Genomic DNA, 21,359 nt, shown 5'->3' with positions numbered 1-21,359 from the left:
ACATGTTCTTCATTCGTCGACCCTGCCGATTTTTCATAGTTTCAGAACTGAAAGTGTTGATTTCTTCTTTAATTTTGAGTATGATTTCACACATCAGCTATGCAATCCCCTTTTTAGAAGTGTTTGGGTAGTATGTTTTCATTTTCGTTGCAAAAAAAATTCTCAAAACAATTTTTTTCATCAAAAATCTTCCCACATGAGTTCAATCAAAAACAAAATTTGATATCTTAAATTCATAAGTTTTAATCTACTTAATTAATTCATCTAAACTCAATTAATTAACCTAATCAGAATTTTTAGTGTTAATTAAACAAGGGTATATTAACCATTTAGAAAATACAAGGTTAAGGGGTAGCCTGTTTTACTTCAAAATAACCTGGTTTTTGTCTCATTAGATATATCCCAATTAATTTGGGTATACCCCAATCAAGCCAGGAAATTTATGTACGAGTATTTTTGACTTTTTCATATATCCAAGGTCCCCTATCCACCTTTTGGCTACACATATCCAAATCATATTGGGTACAAGCCTCACTAAGAGCAAGTCTTATGGTGGAATCCAACCTATTCCAAGTGTGGAAAATTCATGGAATGTCAAGTCTAGTAGCTTCCAAGTAGGAGTTTTCCACAGAAAATCCAAGCAAAATTCCATGATTTGGTGGAAGAGTCCGTGGAATCCATATAAACGCCAATAAGAATAACGTTAAACGCAATTAAGAATGGAGCTAAAAAAACGCAATTAAGAATTGCGTTTTTTTTTATCCGTAGATTTAAAATGAGTTGTTGAAATCTAACGGCTGAAAAAAAAAGCTCAATTCTTAATTGCGTTTTTTAGCTCCATTTTTAATTGCGTTTTTTTTTTATCCGTAAATTTAAAATGAGTTGTTGAAATCTACGGCTGAAAAAAAAGTTCTATTCTTAATTGCGTTTTTTTAGCTCCATTCAGATTAGAGTTTTTGTTGTTCCACCATTATACTTGCGCTTCCATCCATAATTCCAAATGCCGAGGTGGCGTGGAAGATGGAAGATGGATGGATTCCACGGCAAGACTTGCTCTAATAGCAAAAAGAAAAAATGTACGGTCTGTCCCTAAACTATTTCCCACGCTGGAGAGCGGTGAACCAAAAGCAATATGACCTGCGCATGTACACGCAGAAGTTGCTTTTTTGTAAATTTGTATTCGAAGAAAAGCAGATCTTTAAAAACCATTTAAAACCTTCAATTCAATTCTTCTTCTCTCTCTTTTCTTTCTCTCTCTAACAGATCCCCCAAATAATTTCAATCTCGAGAGAGAAAGAATTTGATTTCTACACAGAGAGAAGCAAATTCAATTTTTCTTCCATTTCAAACGAGTTTGTTCGGCGATCTCTTTTTCTTGGTGTTTTGGTTGATTTGAAGATAAATCAATAATAATGGCTCCAGTTTCAGCTCTTGCGAAATATAAGTTGGTGTTTTTGGGAGATCAATCTGTTGGTAAAACCAGTATTATTACTCGTTTTATGTACGATAAATTCGATAATACATACCAGGTAATGTATAAAACCGTTTTCAATTTCATAGATTCGCGATATTATTTTTAGTTTCTGTGAATGCTGTAGATCGGATCAGTTTTTTTGTATAGAATCATGGATCTGGTTTGGTTGTGATGAATTCGGTTGAATTTGTATTTGATCTAGGGTTTATTTGTATGATTGAATTTTTGTTTTGTCAGGTATGTGTGATCTGTCCGCATCATTTTGTTTTGATACATATCGAGGATTCGTGTGGTTACTGCAGTTTTTGTTGGATAGTTGTTGCGGATCTATGTTAAAAGCTTATAATTTTTGAACTATGGAATTTAGAAGTTTTTTTTTTCATTAGTCATGTGTTTGTTTTGCTATCCAAATTAAGATTTTTGCAGTAGTTGAGTTTCTGTTTAATTAGGGTTTGAAATTGTTCCACAATATGAAAATTATCAGTATAGCATTTGTAATATCAAAATTATGCAAGATTTGGGAACCTACTTGTTTCCCTAGCATGTCAGAACTATTATTCAAGAATTTAGAATGCAGGAATAAATGTGCTTGGTTTGAGATCTTGGACAACAGTAACCATGTTTTCCTCCTCAATAGAAGTAGCCAAGTAGGTCACTTTTGTATGATCCCCTTACCGCAATGAGTGTCTTACAGTAAAATTATTTTCAGAATCATGATTAGATTCCGAGGTACCTGCTCAAAACTCATAGTGAAGTGGCAACGTTTGATTCATTACACACTGGTCTATTTCATTCGTGGCCATTGCTCTCCGTTGGCCTCTCAAAACTTATAAGTATAATATCTCTTATATTAACAGCGTTCTTGTGCAAAAACAGATGGTTGGGAGTAATTTCACTTACAGCCTTGTGCAAAACTCAATTTGGTATTCTCATTGAGTAGGATGGATGCATTTATAGTTTATTTAAAGTCTCAGGCAGATACTAAAACCTTTTGTTTTTTTGAGACATTGGTTTCGTAATGATTCATGATGCTTAACTAAATTGACATCCACTAAGTCTGGGATTCTTGCTCACATGACTCATGAGGATCGTTTAGATTCTTTACACAGATGTATTTGTAAATTGAGTGCTTTACTATTTTAGCCTTTGACACCCAATGTTATATACGAATGAGTCTCAGTGTGAATGATGTAATTGCCTCTTGGTTTACTTAGAAGCATTGATCTTCATGTAATTCTTCTCATCTGTTGGATGATCTGCATTTTGGCTTTCAAGCTTATACGTCATTGTTTAATGCTCAGGCTACTATTGGTATCGATTTTCTATCTAAGACAATGTACCTTGAAGATCGAACAGTCCGACTGCAACTTTGGTAAGTTTGTATACTTATATATTGTAGCGTACTAGGAAAAAAAATGCTTCTTGTACGAAAGTCTGCAGCATATACTCACTAAGAATGTTTCATATTTTATCATTCATTCTCTTCTGCCGTGAGTTCAACTGCATATTTTATGGCCTGCCCTAGATGTCATAGAAGATAGACAGATTGATAGGTAGATAGATAGAGTTATTTTTCTTTAAGCTCGAAATACTTGTTGGGTTTTATTTCAACATAACACCATGGAACTTTGAAGAGATCGCATTTTATGGCATTTTATGATACTAGTTGAGGCAGTGAAAACAGGTTGAATTTAACCCCACTTAAACATATCTGTCTCTGTACTCATTACCACAGATGCTTCTTTGGTGCATCATAAGACTATGAGAAGAGGCCTCAGTTCTGTAAAGTTGAAATACATCCTCGTCATTACACTTCCACAATGATATAAAACATCACATGGGATGAAAACCTTCAACTTCGTGTTTGGTACAAGGGATTAGTTTAAGTTATAACAAAGCAAGATCAACAGATATGGAATAGACCTAAGAAACACCAAACAATATCTCAGGTTACAAGCTTGGGGAAAGTTTGTGAGCTGGATGCTGACGAAGCGCAGTGCTGCAGGGTCTAATGAATGGCATAAAAAGTTGTGTTTCACGGTATATACGATGGCCAGTAGTGTTGAAAAGAAAATGACGCTGAAGTATGTGGCATACAGTTAGAGAGCACTGTCACTATTTATTATAGCTATCTAGGATTGTTGGCCTATAAGTCTGTCTTTATTCCTTTTGCTTATTCTTAAAGAAGGCGAAAGCACTAAAATCTGACATGCTAGCTTTAGTTTAGCATGTTAGTTTCATACACCTGTCTTGAAGAACTGTGTTACTTTGGGGATGATAACTGATATCACTGTTGGTTTCTTGTTTCAGGGATACTGCTGGCCAGGAGAGATTCAGAAGTCTCATTCCCAGTTACATCAGGGATTCCTCTGTTGCCGTCATTGTTTATGATGTTGCAAGTAAGGAGTTCTTCTATTTTCTTCTCATAAGTTTTGCTTTAAACAAGACTTCTGTTCACATCTAGTTTACGAAAGAGCAACGGTTAGCATGGTTTCATTTTTCCAAGACTGCAGTTTGGGAATTGTGAAATGAATTGGTGCTAAAACTTCATGAAATGAGGGTTTGCCTTTCCTAATTTCTTTCTTTTCTCAATTAGGCCGGCAGTCTTTCCTAAACACTTCAAAGTGGATTGAGGAGGTTCGAACTGAGCGTGGTAGTGATGTTATTATTGTCCTTGTTGGAAACAAGACAGATCTTGTGGACAAAAGGTAATGCCGAGCTTACTGCTTTGTTTATTCGTTAAGTTGATTGCCCATGGCTTCAGGAGAATTTGGTTAAGAGAACTCACTATAGCTAGAACGTGTTCAAACAATCAATAGTGATACCTTATATTCATTGAACTTGGTTATATTTTCCTTGACGTTTAAAAACGCCATTGGATTGCTCACCCAATCAAAGGGACGACTCTGGTCATGTCTGATATCTTACACGGATGGTAATACAGGCAAGTCTCAATAGAGGAAGGAGAGGCTAAAGCTCGTGAGCTCAATGTTATGTTTATCGAAACCAGTGCTAAAGCTGGCTTTAACATAAAGGTAGACCCTAAGCTTCAAACTTGTTCTTCTTTCAAAGTAGTCACAAATATCCTGATACCAGAAAGGAAAATTGCAATAGATTACCCTAAAACAGGATACGTAATTCATGTGGTGCACAATGAAAGGGGTATACTAGTATTTTGACTAACTAACATGTTACATGGGTGAGAAGAAGTCCACAATAACAAATCTATGTTGCGCCACTGTGTTGGACAGCTTAAATCCACAGTTTTTGTCTGCGAATCTTAGTTTTGAATTCTTTGTACCGCAGGCTCTTTTTAGGAAGATTGCAGCTGCATTGCCAGGAATGGAAACTCTTTCTTCAACAAAAAACGAAGACATGGTTGATGTGAACTTGAAGTCAACTAATGCAAGCAATAACCAGTCACAACCCCAGGGTGGAGGATGTGCTTGTTAATCAACTCACAAATCTTATTTGCAATACTCGTAATGGCCCTTCTTTCTCTTTTTGTTGCTTTATCGACTTTTGATCTACTTCCCCGTTCCATCTGTAAAGGTTTGAACTTTTTTTTTAGGGTCTTTCTTTTCTGAGTCCTTTTGGTATAGTTAGCCATCTGTAGCTAACTCCCTTTTGCTATATATTCAAAAGAAGAAAAAGACATGAGGGGGAACCCAACTGAGGTGGTTGGTGGACAACGTGGTCCTTGAGTCTGTGTTTGTATTAAGATTTTTTAAGAACAAATTAATAGAGTTTTTAGTAAGTCGATTTTACATTTGACATTTGATTTTGGGAATCTTAAACCAATTTTTAGAGATATTCATTTAATTTCTCTCTACATTTCTTGAGTAATGAGAAAACCAAATTGATCTTCTTTGAAGAACTCTAACCCCAGGTCTCAATGTGGTATCCACTACCGGCACAGCACATTATTCTAGAACTGCAAGATGGTGATACTATGTGCAAACCTAAAAAGATCAGGGGGATTAGGTTTCAAGAACTTCATATTGTTCAACGGATTCTCACTAAAAGTGCTTGAAGAACCATTATATAATCTATCCCTAAGAGTTTAAAGCTTTTTGAGTAAAGATATAATATATCTCTACGGGTTTAAAGCTTTGAGATCAAAAAAGAGCCGAGGTCACACAAATTGACTATTCCGTGGAAAGGTGCGGCCAGGGGCGAATTCAAGAAAAAGGCAACAATGTGCGAGTTGGACTCGCTCGACCAGGTGAATTAACCAAACCCGTTTTTTGTCTAACCTGCCCTCCTTGGTCGGGTCAGTTCATTATCCCTGGTTAGGTTAGGTTATACAGGTATGGTGTTGAGATGAGTTTTCTTTTTTCTTTATCAGAATGATCGGCAATTACAGATGAGTTAGGTTAGCTTATATATCCTGTATCTCTTCTCCAAATTCTGTCTTCATTTTCTGTTTCACCATCTTCATGTGCAAGTTTGCAGAATCAGATACCGGTGGACATGAATTCATCAAATCCACATGGTACAGGTATGTACTGTGTATTTAATTTTTCAATTACATCTGATACAAAAGCGATTGCAATAGCAATTTTTTCCTTTTTGAAACCCTAACCCTTTTGTTTGTGTTTAAATCCCTAATCCCCGTGCTTCTCCTTTAGATTTCGTTAGATTCAATCCTCATAATAGTTTAAGGTTAGGGAATTGAATGGAATCATATTGGATTTGTATTTTGTTGGTTATCTGATTCGGGCTCAAACCAAGGGGTATTACCACTGATTTGGAAGTGAGTCTTGATTTTAAGGATTACACATATCATATGGAAAAAAAAAATTTACTGATGAATTGTATGTTGAAGTGAGGTTTTGATCAGTTTCATGAAATTGATTTTGATTTTTTTTTTAATGTGTGCAATGTAAACGGAAGAGTTAATGAAGCCCATCCTTCATTGTTTTCTTTTTGGTATATGTGTAGTTCAGATTGCAATTACAATACGTATTCTGCTATGTACCACTAGAGGTTGTATGCAATAGTTGTGTTCTGCAATTCTATTCTCGGTTTAAGCTGAAGTTCTGCCATTTGAATTTTGTTTCGTTTGTGTTAACAAACCCATCCAAATAATGCTTCCCATAATATAAATTGGGTACCCCTCTTAAAAGGTCGCATAATATAAGTTTCATATTTTTTCATTTTGGTTGCATAATATAAGTTGGGTGACTTTTTAACACGTTCGTAAAATAAAACTTGGGTACCAGGGTGCAAGAAATTAGATTTTAACTTGTTACCATAAAGTGTGAACTAGAAATGCACATAATACTCGAATTTGGTTCAGTTTATCTTTCACTTAATCTGAAATTTGAAACTTGATTACTTAGAGCTTGGATTTTTTTTTTTTTGAAACTTAAGATAGACTTGTTTCTTTGGCAACCTCAAATAGTTAATTATGGGTAAAAAAAAATCTGGATTAACTGGGAGGCAGTACTACAGTCACCTTTAGATCTTTTGTGTTTTTTTTTGTATCTTTGTTTGTGGTGTCATCCCGTTGTTGAGGCTTGTACTCAGTATGTGAAACTTGCTTGTACTCAGCTTGAAGAAACTGGTTTGTTTCAGTCTCTGGGTTTTAGTTTTTCGCTTTGGTGTCACGTCCTATTCTGGTATGTGGATGGCCTTCCTATCTTGGCGGAAGGTGTCTGGTGTTAGGTTTCTGGTTTTCTTCCCCGTGCTGTTGATATTTCAACGACCATGGGTACAATGTATTTTCCTTTGGGCTTTTCTACTATGTCATTCTTAGCTATCGATAGAAGAAACAAAGGTTATTTCTTTTTAGTATGCGATGGAGATTTATTTTATATATGAATTGCATCAGCTAAGTTTTATTTGTTTGTGTGAATGGTTAGGTGGTGAGGACAATGATGTGGTTAATGTAATTTGTGGTCTGGTGGGAGAATCAGCGATCGGTCAGGCAATGAACCTAGGTACAACAGTGGTTTGAATATGTTCCAAAAGGTGTAAAAATCCATGTCCATGGTTGACTTTACCTAGATGTTGTATCAGTTGCTCCGACTGAACTCTGCCAACTTTACAAAATCTACTCCAAGGTCTTCATTAGTGTAGGGGCTTTTTGTTTTGTTGACATTTCAAATTCTTCAACCGTCACGGATCTTGTGAACAAAGAACTACATGGCCTTACCGGCAATTTTTCCTTCTTCACTGAAGAGGTAATTAGTGAAAATGATCTTAGTGCATCCGATTTCCACCTGTGGAAGATGGTACAGCCAGATTCGTGGAGTTTCTCCAAGATGTAAGGTAGGCCTCATTTCTAGGTTTTTATTTGTGGTTACTTGTAAGCCATAGTTTTGAGTTGTGACGAAAAGGTTCTTTGTGATGTAAATTGAGTTGTTATTGTTGTTGTTAAGCATGACTCTGTACACTCTGATTGTGATGACCAAATATTAGCTATATAATAAATGTTTTCCCGTAGGTTACTTGGAGTTCGTATTTGAACATTTTAAATGAGTTTAGAACCTTCTTATTTGTTAATTGCGATGCATGGACATGTTCTGGTGCATAATTTGTATTAAGTTAATCATAATTTGTATTCAGTACCGGATTGTATGTCAACAAGTTAATGTTGGTTCGCTGGAAGAGGTGATCAAACATATTTTGCATCTTTCAACTAAGAAAACTGATAATGAAAAGATCCAGGCAGAGGCATTGGAAGAAGCTTTGGACGTTGATGACTTGGAAGATGATAAGAGGCATGGAGACTTTATGCTGAGCTATGTTGGTGGAGAGGAGGGCAAGGATAGATCTGACCACGTGCTTGTTACTCCATGGTTCAAGTTTCTATGGGAGACCTAGAGAACGATTCTTGAAATTCTCCGTAACAACTCTAAACTAGAAGCGCTCTACGCGGTAAGCCATTTGATATTTTAATCAGGTTTGATTCCTTATTTGCTGTGGGATTATTACATCTTAGTCTCTAGTGTGGTGTAGTCTGAAGCTTGTTATAACTTAATTTATTACATGGAATTGGAATGGGATGTATTTGAGGCTTAAATCACCTTAGTTCATCTGTTTCATGTTAATAGAACATCTTATCAGTGTTTATGGTCATCTTCCGGTATTCAATTTTGCTATTAATAGACCTTGCAGCAGCCGTTTATCTCCTTCGCATTTTTCATTCTTAATGAGTTTTGAGTCTAAGATCTGACTTATTTTCTTTCTATTGCATAGATGACTTCCCACCGAGTAAGCAGTACAAGAGAACAACTGAACTGCGTAGACTTTGCGAAATAACAAAAATCATCTTGCGAATCTTAACAAATACAAGGACCAGAGAGATAGACCTGACTTGTTGTTACCAGACATCTTACAACTGTACCAAGGATATTGCTGACGATGTAGTTGAATTGTATTGCTTCATTTAGAAGTTTTTCAGTTCGTATGATTTAGGTAGAACATACTTGTCCTTATTGTTTTTTTTTGCTCCCAAATCTTTCTCCGGAAAATCTTGGGTGTTTGGGTTAGTGAATGCTTATTATTGTTTGTTTTGGGGTTTCAAATGCATAAATAATAAATTTGAATGTGTATCAAACGATGATATTGAACATTAATAAAATTTAAGGATTGATTTGAGTTGAACTCTAGTTCTGTTAAATGATTAATTATAGGATCAGGATGACCTGAAACTGCGTAGTAGACTAGTAGTCCTTAAATAATTTTTCAATAAGATAAATCTGATAGACCCTATCCAGCCCCTTCACATAATCAAGGATTTCTGGTCTACCTAAATAGCTATCATGAACTCCGGTAGCGATAAAACATCCTCGCTTTGCATAGTGCTAGCTGCAAAGTTCACTTTTCTATGAGCAAACTAGTACATATTTTCTTTCAGACGGTCGTACAAAATATAGTGGGTACCTCACTAACATGGTCGTATCAATTAAAATGGGCATCTTGTATCATGGTACTATAAATATAATGGGTACTTGTTTAATAGGGTCAAATAATATAAACCGGATACCTCTATAAGAGGGTCTCAAGATATTTACTTAGGTACTACATACACCAAATGTTTAGACATCTTTGAAACGCTTGGAAAAAATGTTACAAGGTATCCTCAAAATTCTTATATGCTTATATGCCAGCCTCTCCTGTGGATTAAAACCCATGCTCGTCACAATAGAGCCTTGGCTCAAGCTCTCACTACGACTTTAGGAAGGTCGCCTTGCAAGTTGAAAGTGGAGGAATGTCCCACACTAGACAATGACACGTACGAAATGGGTTCCAGTAATAAAATGAGAACGCATAAAAGAGAAAGACGAAGGAAAATTTTTGCCATTTGATTGCTTAATCATACCTCCTTGGAAGACCAGTAGGAATATGCATCATTAAGTCGTCAGAATTAGCCGACTGATGATCCATACGTGGAGCACTTGTAGGAGTTCTTCGATGCGGCCTTATGGATTGGAACTACAAAATTTAAACATGACATTTAACTATAGAAGTTAGAAACACTTCTAGGTTGGGTTTAATCTACAACTCCAACAGCCTTCCTTAAACCCAAACTAGAAAGAACGTATTCTGCGTTGCCCCTTAAACTGGTTCAGTTTGAACATCTGCAACAATTTCGAGCATAGTTAATCTTGCTTGACTGTTTGTCCTCGCTTCACATATTAGTACGGCATTAACTCACTTGCTGGAATCACCTTGGGTTTTTTTTCACACCTTGATTATCGACGGATACCTGGCTGAACTTGGTTCACTACTACTCCTGGTTGTATCCCGGGCTTCTAACTCTCTACCCGAGAGACATACCGATACTGCTGATCAAACTGTATGCGTCACACAATCCAAACCTATTTCTTAGGTTCCAATTAGTTTCTAAACAAGCTTCAACACTCTGTTTTTCACCAACGACTCACAAAACTACTTGGTATGCAATATCGCATTCGTTTCCAGCAAAGTTGATTGCTCAGAAAGTTTAACATGAATAAAGAAGTGCACAGAATACATTATAGCATACCAAGTACTTCACAATCACAATCCGTGTCAAATAACTCAAAGCTAATTGAATGTTTTGGCATGCTTATTCTTCAATTAATTATAAAAAGATATTTAGTTATAATATAATTATATAGACTTTACAAAAAGCAGTTGGAAGCAATCAAATAAGAATATTATTCTAGGTCTGAAAATGACTAAAATTAAAATCATAGTAATTTCTGGCAAAAATGTAACAAAAAAAATAAGTGTGACTGTCGGGTTAAAATTTAAGTGTAAGAACTTGTTTTCGAGCAATTAAGGTCTAATAGTGGAACAAGTCGAGTTAGTTGCAATAGCAGGGGTTGGAAGAAGCTCATCATTGATTACCTGCAAAATTTTGACTTTCTTACGCAGGTCATGAACTAACTTTGTTGCCGGCCTTGCTTGAAGCTTTTTCTTGATATTCTCGATAGTGATGTCCTGCTAATAGGCAAGAAAGCTTACAAAAGTTACTTTTTTCTCAATATTCAGAAGGTACACAAGGTTTTAAGGGTCTAAACTAGCATGCACGAGACACAAAAATTGAGGGTGGCCAAACTGCATCTCATAAGATACAGTACTAATCAAAATCAAATTCAGTATCAAAAGCATTGCATGACTGCTCAAAAATTAAGTTAAATAGCACCTTTTCCCTTAGCAACCCATTTCAACTTCTTGATATCATTAATGTGTTTCTCTCGCTCACTCGACGATTACTGGTCTGCACTACCGAATCTGACCACTAATAGGCCTACGCCAAATCCGTCTATCAAGAACAAGAAAAAGAGTAAAATTAATTATTACCCACATACGAGAAACCACTGATACCAAAACTGCTCCACTTCCATGACCCAGAGTACCAGTAAATGGCGTACACAACTTCTTGTACCCCTACTTTAGCTACTTCACTTGACTTCTGTTGGATGAACAATGAAAAAAGTCTATCCACAACAAGTTTTCTTTACCTCTTCAAGGATAGTTTCTGCCAACATATCTTTGCAAATAAACAGTGGCGGAACCAGGATTGAAGACTGGGAGTGGTTTGGAAAAAAAAATTATGCACTTGGTAAAAAAAATATTTTTGTGGTGCAAAACTAATACCTATCAAAAGAACATCGGAATTCCTAATAGAAAAATCGTATATAATGTCCCTTTTTGACAACTTTTCCAATATCAACAAAAAACTAAGGAATCATCTAAAGAAAACCACAAGCAACCGATAAAAACAAATACAAATATCGCAATTGCAGTAGACTCCAAAACATAAGCAACCTAATAGTAGTGGCAGAGGTCTTATATTCTCCGTGTTTTCCAGGACTACACTTCTGCCAATTGGAAAAATGATATCATGTTAAGTACATATGCCCTTCTAATTGTAAATCAAATGAGCAATTCACTTAAACAAATTTACATATCAAAGAAAAAATATTAGATGAGTAATTTTGTCAAACACGACGAGTGCATTCAATTGAAAAACATCAAATCCAACAACATCTAAATACTTAAAGGAATCACCTAAGAGTATGTGCTCAAAATTCGGAAGAATTACAACTGTAATGCATGAAAATTTGGTATCTCGATAAGGCCAATATCAAAATCAAATGAGATCAATCCAAAGATATTAACTACATCAGTAACATTACATTAGTACTGGCTACCGATGGATCAAAAAACCTGTTTTCACGAAGTGACAAGTCAGAAGTATTCATGAACCCTTAACAATATATCATCACTTGATTGATTTCAAAGATTATCAATCAATCAACACTAGCAACATAACATCCAATCTCCAATATCCAACAAAATTCTCAACAAGATTCCCTACCCTTTGCTGTTACGCTGGCTTGACACTATGCTGGGTTTGACGACATTAAGCCATTATTTACTTCCTTTAGAAAATATTGTGTTTAATTGATACACCCGCATACAACTGCATCAACTGTACTGTGTACCAGAGTAGTTAACCTGCATCAACTGCAAATTCACATTATCTACCTGTACCATGTGGATTTGATGAATTCATGTCCGCCGGTATCTGACTCTGCAAACGTGCACATGAAGATGGTGAAACAGAAAATGAAGACAAAATTTGGAGAAGAGATACGGGATATATAAGCTAACCTAACTCATCTGTAATTGCCGATCATTCTGATAAAGAAAAAAGAAAACTCATCTCAATACCATACCTGTATAACATAACCTAACCTAACCAGGGATAATGAACTAACCCGACCAGGGAGGGCAGGTTAGACAAAAAACGGGTTTGGTTAACTCACCTGGTCGAGCGAGTCCAACTCGCACATTGTTGCACCTTTTTTTTGAATTCGCCCCTGGCTGCACCTTTCCACGGAATAGTCAATTTGTGTGACCTTTGCTCATCAAAGAACTTGCATAACAACGCTCTTAATTACAACATCAAAAGACAAGGCTCGGTTAGAATAGGAAAATAATCATCCTTACAAAATTGAAACCGTGCTTTCATTTTTCTTTTTTTTTTTTTTTGGTAAGAAGATTTTATTACACAAAAACTAGATGAGCCTTACGTATCTTCCCCGAACATCACTATTCAAAACAAAACCCAAAAAATCAGGAGGGGTCTCAACCCATAGAGATATACATCCTCGCGTTTTTAGGGGCCATCCGAAAGGATTTAGGGGCCATCAATTTATACCCAGCCAAAGACTCTAGTTAAGGGGTACCCTATATGATATTGAAGTTACATAATTGCCCTTCTGGTAAAACTGTATAAAAACCAAATCAAAAAAGATTCTACTCATTTCAACTCTTCTTCTTCCAGTTTCATATTATCTTCCGATTGTGGAAGAAAAAAAAACTTTCCCTCGTTCTTGTGTTCAACCGAAACATCGCCGCGAATCGTAAAATCAAAACATCGTCGATTCGTTTATAAAACAATGGATAAGGGAAATGAAACCCACAGACCTAGAACCAAAAACGTTGCTCGGGGTATCGATCCAAAGATTGGGATTTTAGCAAGAAATAAAGAAATTGTTGCTGCAAATGAAGAAGAACGCGAAGAACGCGAAGAAGAAGTACCCGTCGATGTAGTCGGTGGTGGCGATTCCGATAGTCAAACACTTCGTCAACTTCAAATGGCCCCAATTAGGTAAGAATCTATCATTTTTGGGGTTTATTTCGCTTTAATTCGACGAATCGAGAAAAAAAATTTCTAAGGTTTTCGGTTATTTATCCAGATTCGGGCGATATTCATGCTTATTTACTTCCGAATGTAGTCGTGTTCTTCATTTCTCAAGAACATCGACAGTATTCGGGAGAAATATTTGATGGTTATCGGCCGAATATTGTTGGCCATATGTTCCTGGATACAAACTGGTAATAATCGGTAGTTTAATGAATTTGTTGGCTCCCGAATATATTTAAGTAGACACACAGTATTCGGAAGTACACTCACTACCGAATATATATATATATATATATATATATATATATATATATATATATATATATATATATATTGAAAAAATCTCAAAATTTCTGATATAGGAAAAATCCCATTTTTGGGCCAGTATTTATTCGGAAGACAATATAATGTTTTATACCTCCGATTGTGTAGGATAAAATTTTAGAGTTTCTGAACTCCAGTTGATGAATATTCGGTTGTAAACATGTTTAGTTATATTCCGATTGTTTTTCATTCGGGAAAAATATGTGTCTTCGTACTTCCGAATTTGTTTATTCGGGTTATAGTTTTGTACTTTTTCTTCCGATTGTGTAGGATGAAAAATATAGAGCTTCTGAACTCCAATTGATGCATATTCGGTTGTAAATATGTTTAGTTAGCTTTCGATTGTTTTGTATTCGGGAACAGTATGTGTCTTCTTACATCCGAATGTGTACATTCGGGTTATATTTCCATACTTTGTCTTCCGATTGTATAGTTTGTAAATATTGTTCCTTTCTTTGTTGTTTAGACAAAGTCGAGAAAGGAGTAAGAAAGTGACAGCTAGTGCTAGGAGGGAAAGGAGTGTCAAAGATAATTCAAGTGCTCAACAAAGCTTACAAGAACAAAGCAGTCAACAAGGAGTGCAACCAAGTGCTGGACAAAGTGTAGAACAACAAGGCAGTGAAAAAGGGGTGCAACCAAGTGTTGAACAAGCCGCTCAACAAAGTGCAGAACCAACTGCTCCACAAGTTACACCCCACCATGAAATTGAACCAGTTGATCCAGTGTCAAGAGTAGAAGAAGAAGGACAACCAAGTGGTACCCAAAAAGCCAAAAAAGGAAAATATGGTGTAAAGAAGGATATTGCTAAGAAACCATCACATCTTGTCCCTCAGCACTTGAAGAAGAAGGGAATTCCAGCAGGCACAATCCTTGGGCTACCGGCGGATGGAGGAAAATTGTTATTTGGATACAAAGACTCATGGGCCAGAGAAATATACGAAACAGAGGTAATAAAATTACTATTTTTTATTAATGTATTGTCTATGTGTTATATCGTAATATTTGTATTAAGGATTTTTTTATGTACTTTAATAGGATCATCAAGATGCGGTCCGTCTACTCAAACCTACCGCCGCACCAACAAAAATACTTGCGTGGCCTTTATCCGGTGAATGTGAAAAGTTCAAGTCAATTGTTGCCGACTCGGGGTTAGCTAATGATGCCAAGAATTCATTGTTGGAACATGATTGTGTGGCCATATCGGCGTTCGTGGAGAGAATGTATCCTGAGACCGATACTTTCCATATGTCGTTTGGGGAGATGACGATTACTCCGGATGATGTTGTGCAGATTCTTAACCTTCCCGACCACGGCACAGCTGTGAAGTTTAACTACACAAAGCAGTTAAGTTGGGCACAACTTTATGCTCTAACTAAAAAGTGCTTAGGTTGGGATGAAGAGACAACAACAACAGAGTTTAGGAGGCATGCAAGTTACAGAACAAGACAGATCAACATTACAGCTTTGATGAATATGTTCTGAGGCACCTTGGAGAAGGAAAAGAATGGAACGTTAACTGATGAGCAAGTGAACCACGCTGCCACCGCATATCTCCTTTGTGTATTGGGATGTATCATATTCCCCAATACTTCTGGCAACCGGATCGACGCCAACCTTATACAACTTTTGGATCCTCTCCATGAAGTCGGTGACTATTCTTGGGGCACGGCATGCCTAGCATTCTTGATGGAAGAGTTGAGAAAGGCTTCGAGGCTAGGAACCTGCCAAGTTGCCGGGAACGTGGCTCTATTGCAGGTTTTTTCTTTAACTCTATAACTCACTCTATAGTTATTCGGTAGACAATACATATGATGCATATTCATAACTCCAAATGACGCATATTCGGTAGGAAATGATCCATCTCTTTTTTCGAATGTTGGTTATTCGGTGGCTAGGTACTTATTTTGTTTTACGATTATATATAATCGGAAATATTCTTTTGATATTAGAACCGAATATACATGCCAGAAAAACTATAGGTTACTGAACTCCAAATGACGCATATTCGGTAGGAAATGATCCATCTTTTTTTCCGAATGTTGGTTATTCGGTGGCTAGGTACTTAGTTTTATTTCCGATTATATATAGTCGGAAATATTCTTTTGATATTACTACCGAATATACAGGCCAGAAAAACTATAGGTTACTGAACTCCAAATGACGCATATTTGTTAGGAAATGATCCATATCTATTTCCGAATGTCTGGTATTCGGTGGATAGGTACTCAGTTTTATTTCCGATTATATATAATCGGAAATAATGTTTGGAAATTACTACCGAATATACACAATCTATTTACTAAAACTTGGTTTCTTATGTATATAGGCATGGATCTATGACCACTTCCCTATCCTGAAGTTGGCCGGAGAGAACCCGGGGTGGTGCAAAGGTACTCCTAGAGGAACAAAGTATATATTTGAAGACAAACGTTCTAGGACAAAAGAGCAGCAGTTGATTCGCATGAGGGAGATTTTTGACCAATTGAAGGCCTCGGACGTATACTTTGATCCATACAAGGAAGATCGAGCCAGTGGGAATATAAATGTTCGGTCGGACTTGTCCCTTTATTTTGGACCATTGTGGCACCCCACAGGATATGTGATGTATAACCCCTCTAGGGTGATGCGACAACACGGGTATATACAACATCAACCTGTGGAGAAAATGGGGGATTACTACAAATTGGAGATGGAGTTGTGCTCTTCTAGTGGTGATAATCTCACGATTGTTCACACAGGCTCACCTACTGTTCTTGATAACTGGGATAAGAGGAATGACTTCATTATCGACACTGGTAGACGAACCACCCGAGGTGATGAAAATTCTCCAGACTATATGAGTTGGTGATGAGTGCAAAAAAATGCATATTTCTATATATTTTTCTTGGCATTTAACTCATCTTTTGTGCATTAATTCTCCATTTTAACCCATATTCTGTATTTTCATTGTTTTCAAGAATAAATATTTTTATTAATTAATTTTGCATTTTTAGGTACCAAATAAAGTTTGGATGAATTGCGGAGCGGAAAAGAGCAGAAAAGTGATGGAAGCCAAGAGGAATCACACAAGGAAGCCGCGAAGAATGTTGTGTGCAAGACCAGGAGGCTAGAACAGGGCTTGAAGAGGAAAAATTGTTCTTAAAGAAGATATGGGCTTGGCATACCCAAGGCCCAAAACCCTCACCCAAGTCCATTTCCTATATCCATACCCGTTTCCCTTTCTAGCCGTCAGATTGGATCATCTCAGCATCCTACGGTCGCAGCATTGTCAGTACATCAAAGTCTGAAGCTCCTGTCTAACACTACATCACCTAACTCCATCTTGAGCCGTCAGTTTCGTTGTATCAGGCATCCAACGGTCGCTCAAGACCTGCTTCCATCTTGCCGTTAGATCCATTTCAGAAGTGACAATCCAACGCTCATCTTCGTTGTTCATCAAAATTTGCTGCACCCGCTCAACACCACAATACCTAACCCTACCCAAAACAGAACCAAACGCGCCCCAACCTAATTCCCATCGAGTTTCCTTCTTCTCCATCTCTTCTCCCTCACCCCCGATGCAGAACCCATTTCCACCACCTGCTCTGCCTCTGCCACCACCACCAACTCCGTCTGCACCTTCCATACCGCCACCACTCGAGCCATCATCACTTCTAACAACCAAGACCTACCTTTCTAGCCACTTATATTATCATCTCCTAATCGTTTCATCTCACAGGAACCCTAGGTTAGGAGTTGATGAAATAGGTGAGGTTAGAGGATAAATCGAAGGCATGGGTAGCATCAGCAGACGAGAAGGAAGCATGGGTGAGAGCTATCAATCTTTTTCAGAGATTAGGTAAGGATTTTTTGTAAAACCCTAATTTCATAATTTGGGGATAAATTGGGGAAATTGGTTGTACGTCCAATTGGAAGCATGGGTCACGAATTAGGGTGGTTATCAGTGTGTTAGGTGAGGGAACTGTGAGTTTAATTGAACTTTTTAGCAAACCCTAATTTTGCTGATTTGGAGGAATTTTGGGGTTTCAACTGTATGTATAAATATGGGTCTTTGGATGTTGTTTAGGGCATGCCTGGAGTAGTCAGTGCTTCACCCAAGAGGACTGGAATAGCCAGTGCCTCAAGGGTTAGTTTTTATTTTAAATGATGTTGTAAACTTCAATTGTTTTTATCCTATCCATGCTCTGATATTGTTGTGCTTGAATTGTCTAGGATTGAACATCCTTTTAGGTTGTTAAAACACTAAGCAAGCTTCTCTGCGAGTATTTGCAGTGTGAGAGCCCCAATTACTACAAGGTTTAGAATTATCTTAGTGCCTTTAGCCTCCTTTCTAGACCAACCCTTAGATGAACAGCCGGCTTTGAACCGCAACTGTCATCTAGTTATTCAGAAAGCCTAGAAGCTGACTGATAACTAACAAGGGACAAGAACATAGCTGGAGGACCTGCCTTTGTTTCTTTATCACTGCCCTTGGCTAACAGCCTTGGTTTGTTTATCTTTGTTTCAATGCTTCTTATTCACTGCCACTGAATTTCACTTTTTTTGTTCTCTGTCACTGTTACCTCATTGCTTTAGTTACTGCCTTGTTAATTTAGATAACTAGCTTAAAAACTTCAACTATACACCCTAGTCTCTGTGGTTCGACCCTGCCTTGCACACTCACTACAACAGACCCTGTGCACTTGCAGGTATCATCAATGTGACTCTTTTAGAGAGCCACCAAGTTTTTGGCGCCGCTGCCGGGGACTGGTGCTGTGTAGTTGAAAAAAAAAATTGCTCTTGCCTTTCTGTTTTCCACCTGTAGTGTAACTTAGTATAGCTTTAATGTTGCTGTTTTAGTGTAGCTGTAATTTTGTATCTTTAGCTGTAACTTAGTCTAACTGTAACTTAGAGCATCTGCATCTGCATATTAGTGTAATCATAAGCATCTTAGTTTAAGCATTTTTTTCATTTCTTGCATCATCCCACATTCTTTGCTTTCTTCCCTGTTCACTGCCTCTGCTGAGCTGCTGTGGTGCTCCTGCTTGTGCCAGGCCAAGACTGCTGCTGAGCTGCTGTGGCTGCTGTTGCAGCCTGTTGCTGCTGAACTACCCCTCTTGCTGCCTGTTGCTGTTGTTGAACTGTACTGCTGCTGCTGCTGAGTCCCTGCTGCTCTGCTGCGCTTGCTGCTGCTGTGCAATTGTTGCTTTGAACCAGGCTCTTGCACTGAATTGTAGCTGCTGGCTAGCCCTTGCTTGATAGCTAGCTAGCTAGCTGAATCTGCCCCTGGTGCTGCCTTAAAGCCCCTGCTGCTGGTGCAAAGCCCTGAACTGGTGAAGCTGCTGAGCCTTGATTGCTGGTGAAGCTGCTACCTGCTGTTGCAAAGCCCTTGCTTGCTTGCTTTGTCATATTTGGGCCTCACCATTTTGAACCTGAACTGGTGCTCCTGCTGCTACTGAAGCTCCTGCAGCTGGTGTAAGATAAAGCCCAACTGGGCTTGTGAAGTAAACTGATTTGAACCAAGCCCAACTGGGCTGAAGCTGCAGAAGGAGAGGAAATTGAACCAAGCCCAACTGGGCCTTGAGTGTTGAAGCCAAAGCTTAGGATGATCCAAAGCCCAACTGGGCTTTTGCAACCAAACTGAACAGCTGGGCTGTGCTTCACAGGTAAGCCTAAACCCATTAAGAGAACCCAAATTGTGGGCTTCCATTTTTCTTGTGGGCTTGTAATATTAGACCCAACATTTGGGCTTATATTTTCTGTTGGGTTTGTAATTAATTTCTTGTGGGCTTGTTTGTTTAATTTCTTGTGGGCTTGTGGTTTTAGATTGATTTGGGCCTGTTGTTTTAATTAAAGAAAACTGAACTTTTGAAAGCCCAGTTGGGCCTCATATTTTAGTTAGTAGCTAGCCAAAGCCCAACTAAATTTCTGGGATTGTGGGCTTAACATCCATTTGAAAACTAAACATTTACACTGTGGGCTTGACCCAAAAACAGAAAACGTTTTCAAAGCCTAGTTGGGCCTCGAGGCCCTCGACCTTTGGCTATTTAAGAGCCCAAATTTCAAAATGTTACCTGGGCTTGTTTCTGAACTGTGGGCCTGAACCAAAGTTCGAGTGGGCCAAAATTTCAAAATTCCAAAAACCAACAGTGAGCTTTACTCACCAGCAGTGGGCCTGTTTTTCAAAAACGTAGCTGGGCTTCACAAAACCGAACAGTGGGCTTGGTCTCCTTATCCCATTAAAAACCAAATGTTTTTCTCCCATAAAAACCAAAGTTTTCCAAATGTTTCCCTAAAAACCAAAATTTTTCTTTTTTCCATCAAAACCAAATGTCTCCCAACAAAACCAAATTTTTCACAAAAAGTTCAATCCCATTAAAAACCAAATTTTCTTGTATAAAATCTAGTAGATAGTTTCTTAGTTAAATCTTTTGTTTCTTTTGTATATATAGTGCTAATCCAATATGATCTCGGCTAAAAAAATGTTGGATTTTTGCCTTGAATAATGGAGTTCTAATCTTGCTTTCGCCGAAATCGGGTATTCTCTTTCCTTTTTCTCTACTCAGCATAATCCTCTCCATATGTTGTATTATAATTCTTTACATCTTTTGAAACATTGAGGACAATGTTTAGTTTAGGTTTGGGGGTATAGAGTAGATACCATGATAATATGCCATAATTGAAAACAAGAACTCCTTCTTTTTGAATTCTTTTTGAAAAAATTGAAAAATTGAAAAAAAAAAAAAAAAAACTAAAAAATTAAAAAAAACATAAAAATGGAGCTCATTTACCTTGAAATGTTGACTCTTGTGCATGTATGTAAACATAAGGATTCTTAGTCTAGATATTTAGGCACCCCTGATTCTAGCACAATTCACATGTGATAAGAAACTTGCACGCACACGATCTACCAATACATGTATAGCCTCGATCTTCAAGGTGTTTGATAGGAAGTTAGATTGCCAATCACTTTAGAATACTGAATGAGACTTGACTAGCTTGTTCTTTGGTTGGCTGGGATAGAAGTTGGAGGATACGTTAAGAAAAGCAACCATAGAATTTGACCGGATGCATTCGATAAGGGCCACCTCTTGCTAAGAGTCATGTAATTATGTTTTTCTTTTTGTTCATGTATCAAAAGTGTCACTATGTTGTAAAGATCAAAGTTATTTCTTACAAAAAAAATAATATGATGTATATTCAGAAAAAAATAAAAAATAAAAAATAAAAAAATCAAGTATTTATTCCATGTTTTGTCATGTTAAAGACAATAGTTCTCTCTTGTTCCAAAAATAAAAGAGAGTAATCAATGTAAATAAGAGTCATGTAAAGAGTCATCTTTTTGTTGTAAATAGTCTTGTAATAAGCAAGGAGGGTGCAGCCATCGATGTATAACGCGGGTAAACTGAAATATCACCAACTCAT

The 21,359-nt window shown here is 37.3% G+C and overlaps 1 protein-coding gene and 1 long non-coding RNA gene across 3 annotated transcripts; one reads left to right on the top strand and one right to left on the bottom strand.

Moving 5' to 3' along the window:
• The first annotated feature begins 1,153 nt into the window (after window positions 1–1,153).
• Window positions 1,154–5,255, top strand: LOC113302098 (ras-related protein RABH1b). The gene is made up of 6 exons (XM_026550943.1): window positions 1,154–1,529; window positions 2,776–2,846; window positions 3,785–3,873; window positions 4,071–4,182; window positions 4,419–4,509; window positions 4,781–5,255. Exons 1-6 carry the CDS (start codon window positions 1,413–1,415, stop codon window positions 4,925–4,927), a joined length of 627 nt encoding a protein of 208 aa, XP_026406728.1. The 5' UTR covers window positions 1,154–1,412; the 3' UTR covers window positions 4,928–5,255.
• Window positions 5,256–9,385: 4,130 nt separating this feature from the next.
• Window positions 9,386–12,650, bottom strand: LOC113302097. Of its 2 annotated transcripts, none has more exons than XR_003336650.1 (5): window positions 12,593–12,650; window positions 12,297–12,512; window positions 11,118–11,237; window positions 9,807–10,915; window positions 9,386–9,705 (listed from the first exon to the last, which is right to left on the bottom strand). It is a non-coding gene; the product is annotated as an uncharacterized LOC113302097 (long non-coding RNA). The 2 variants fall into 2 exon arrangements; XR_003336649.1 differs by having other exon boundaries at window positions 9,807–10,912.
• Window positions 12,651–21,359: the final 8,709 nt, after the last annotated feature.

This window comes from Papaver somniferum, chromosome 8 (genome assembly GCF_003573695.1).
Source record: "Papaver somniferum cultivar HN1 chromosome 8, ASM357369v1, whole genome shotgun sequence".
Classification (NCBI taxonomy): domain Eukaryota; kingdom Viridiplantae; phylum Streptophyta; class Magnoliopsida; order Ranunculales; family Papaveraceae; genus Papaver; species Papaver somniferum.
Note: the sequence above shows the minus strand (reverse complement) of the source record. Positions and strands in the feature narration are given on the sequence as shown.

Bases quoted from the DNA above. Each gene is read 5' to 3' on its own strand.
- LOC113302098 (XM_026550943.1), top strand. From the start codon at position 1,413: ATGGCTCCAGTTTCAGCTCTTGCGAAATATAAGTTGGTGTTTTTGGGA. The intron at 1,530-2,775 runs GTAATGTATAAA...TTTAATGCTCAG, and splicing joins AATTCGATAATACATACCAG to GCTACTATTGGTATCGATTT. The intron at 4,183-4,418 runs GTAATGCCGAGC...ATGGTAATACAG, and splicing joins ACAGATCTTGTGGACAAAAG to GCAAGTCTCAATAGAGGAAG.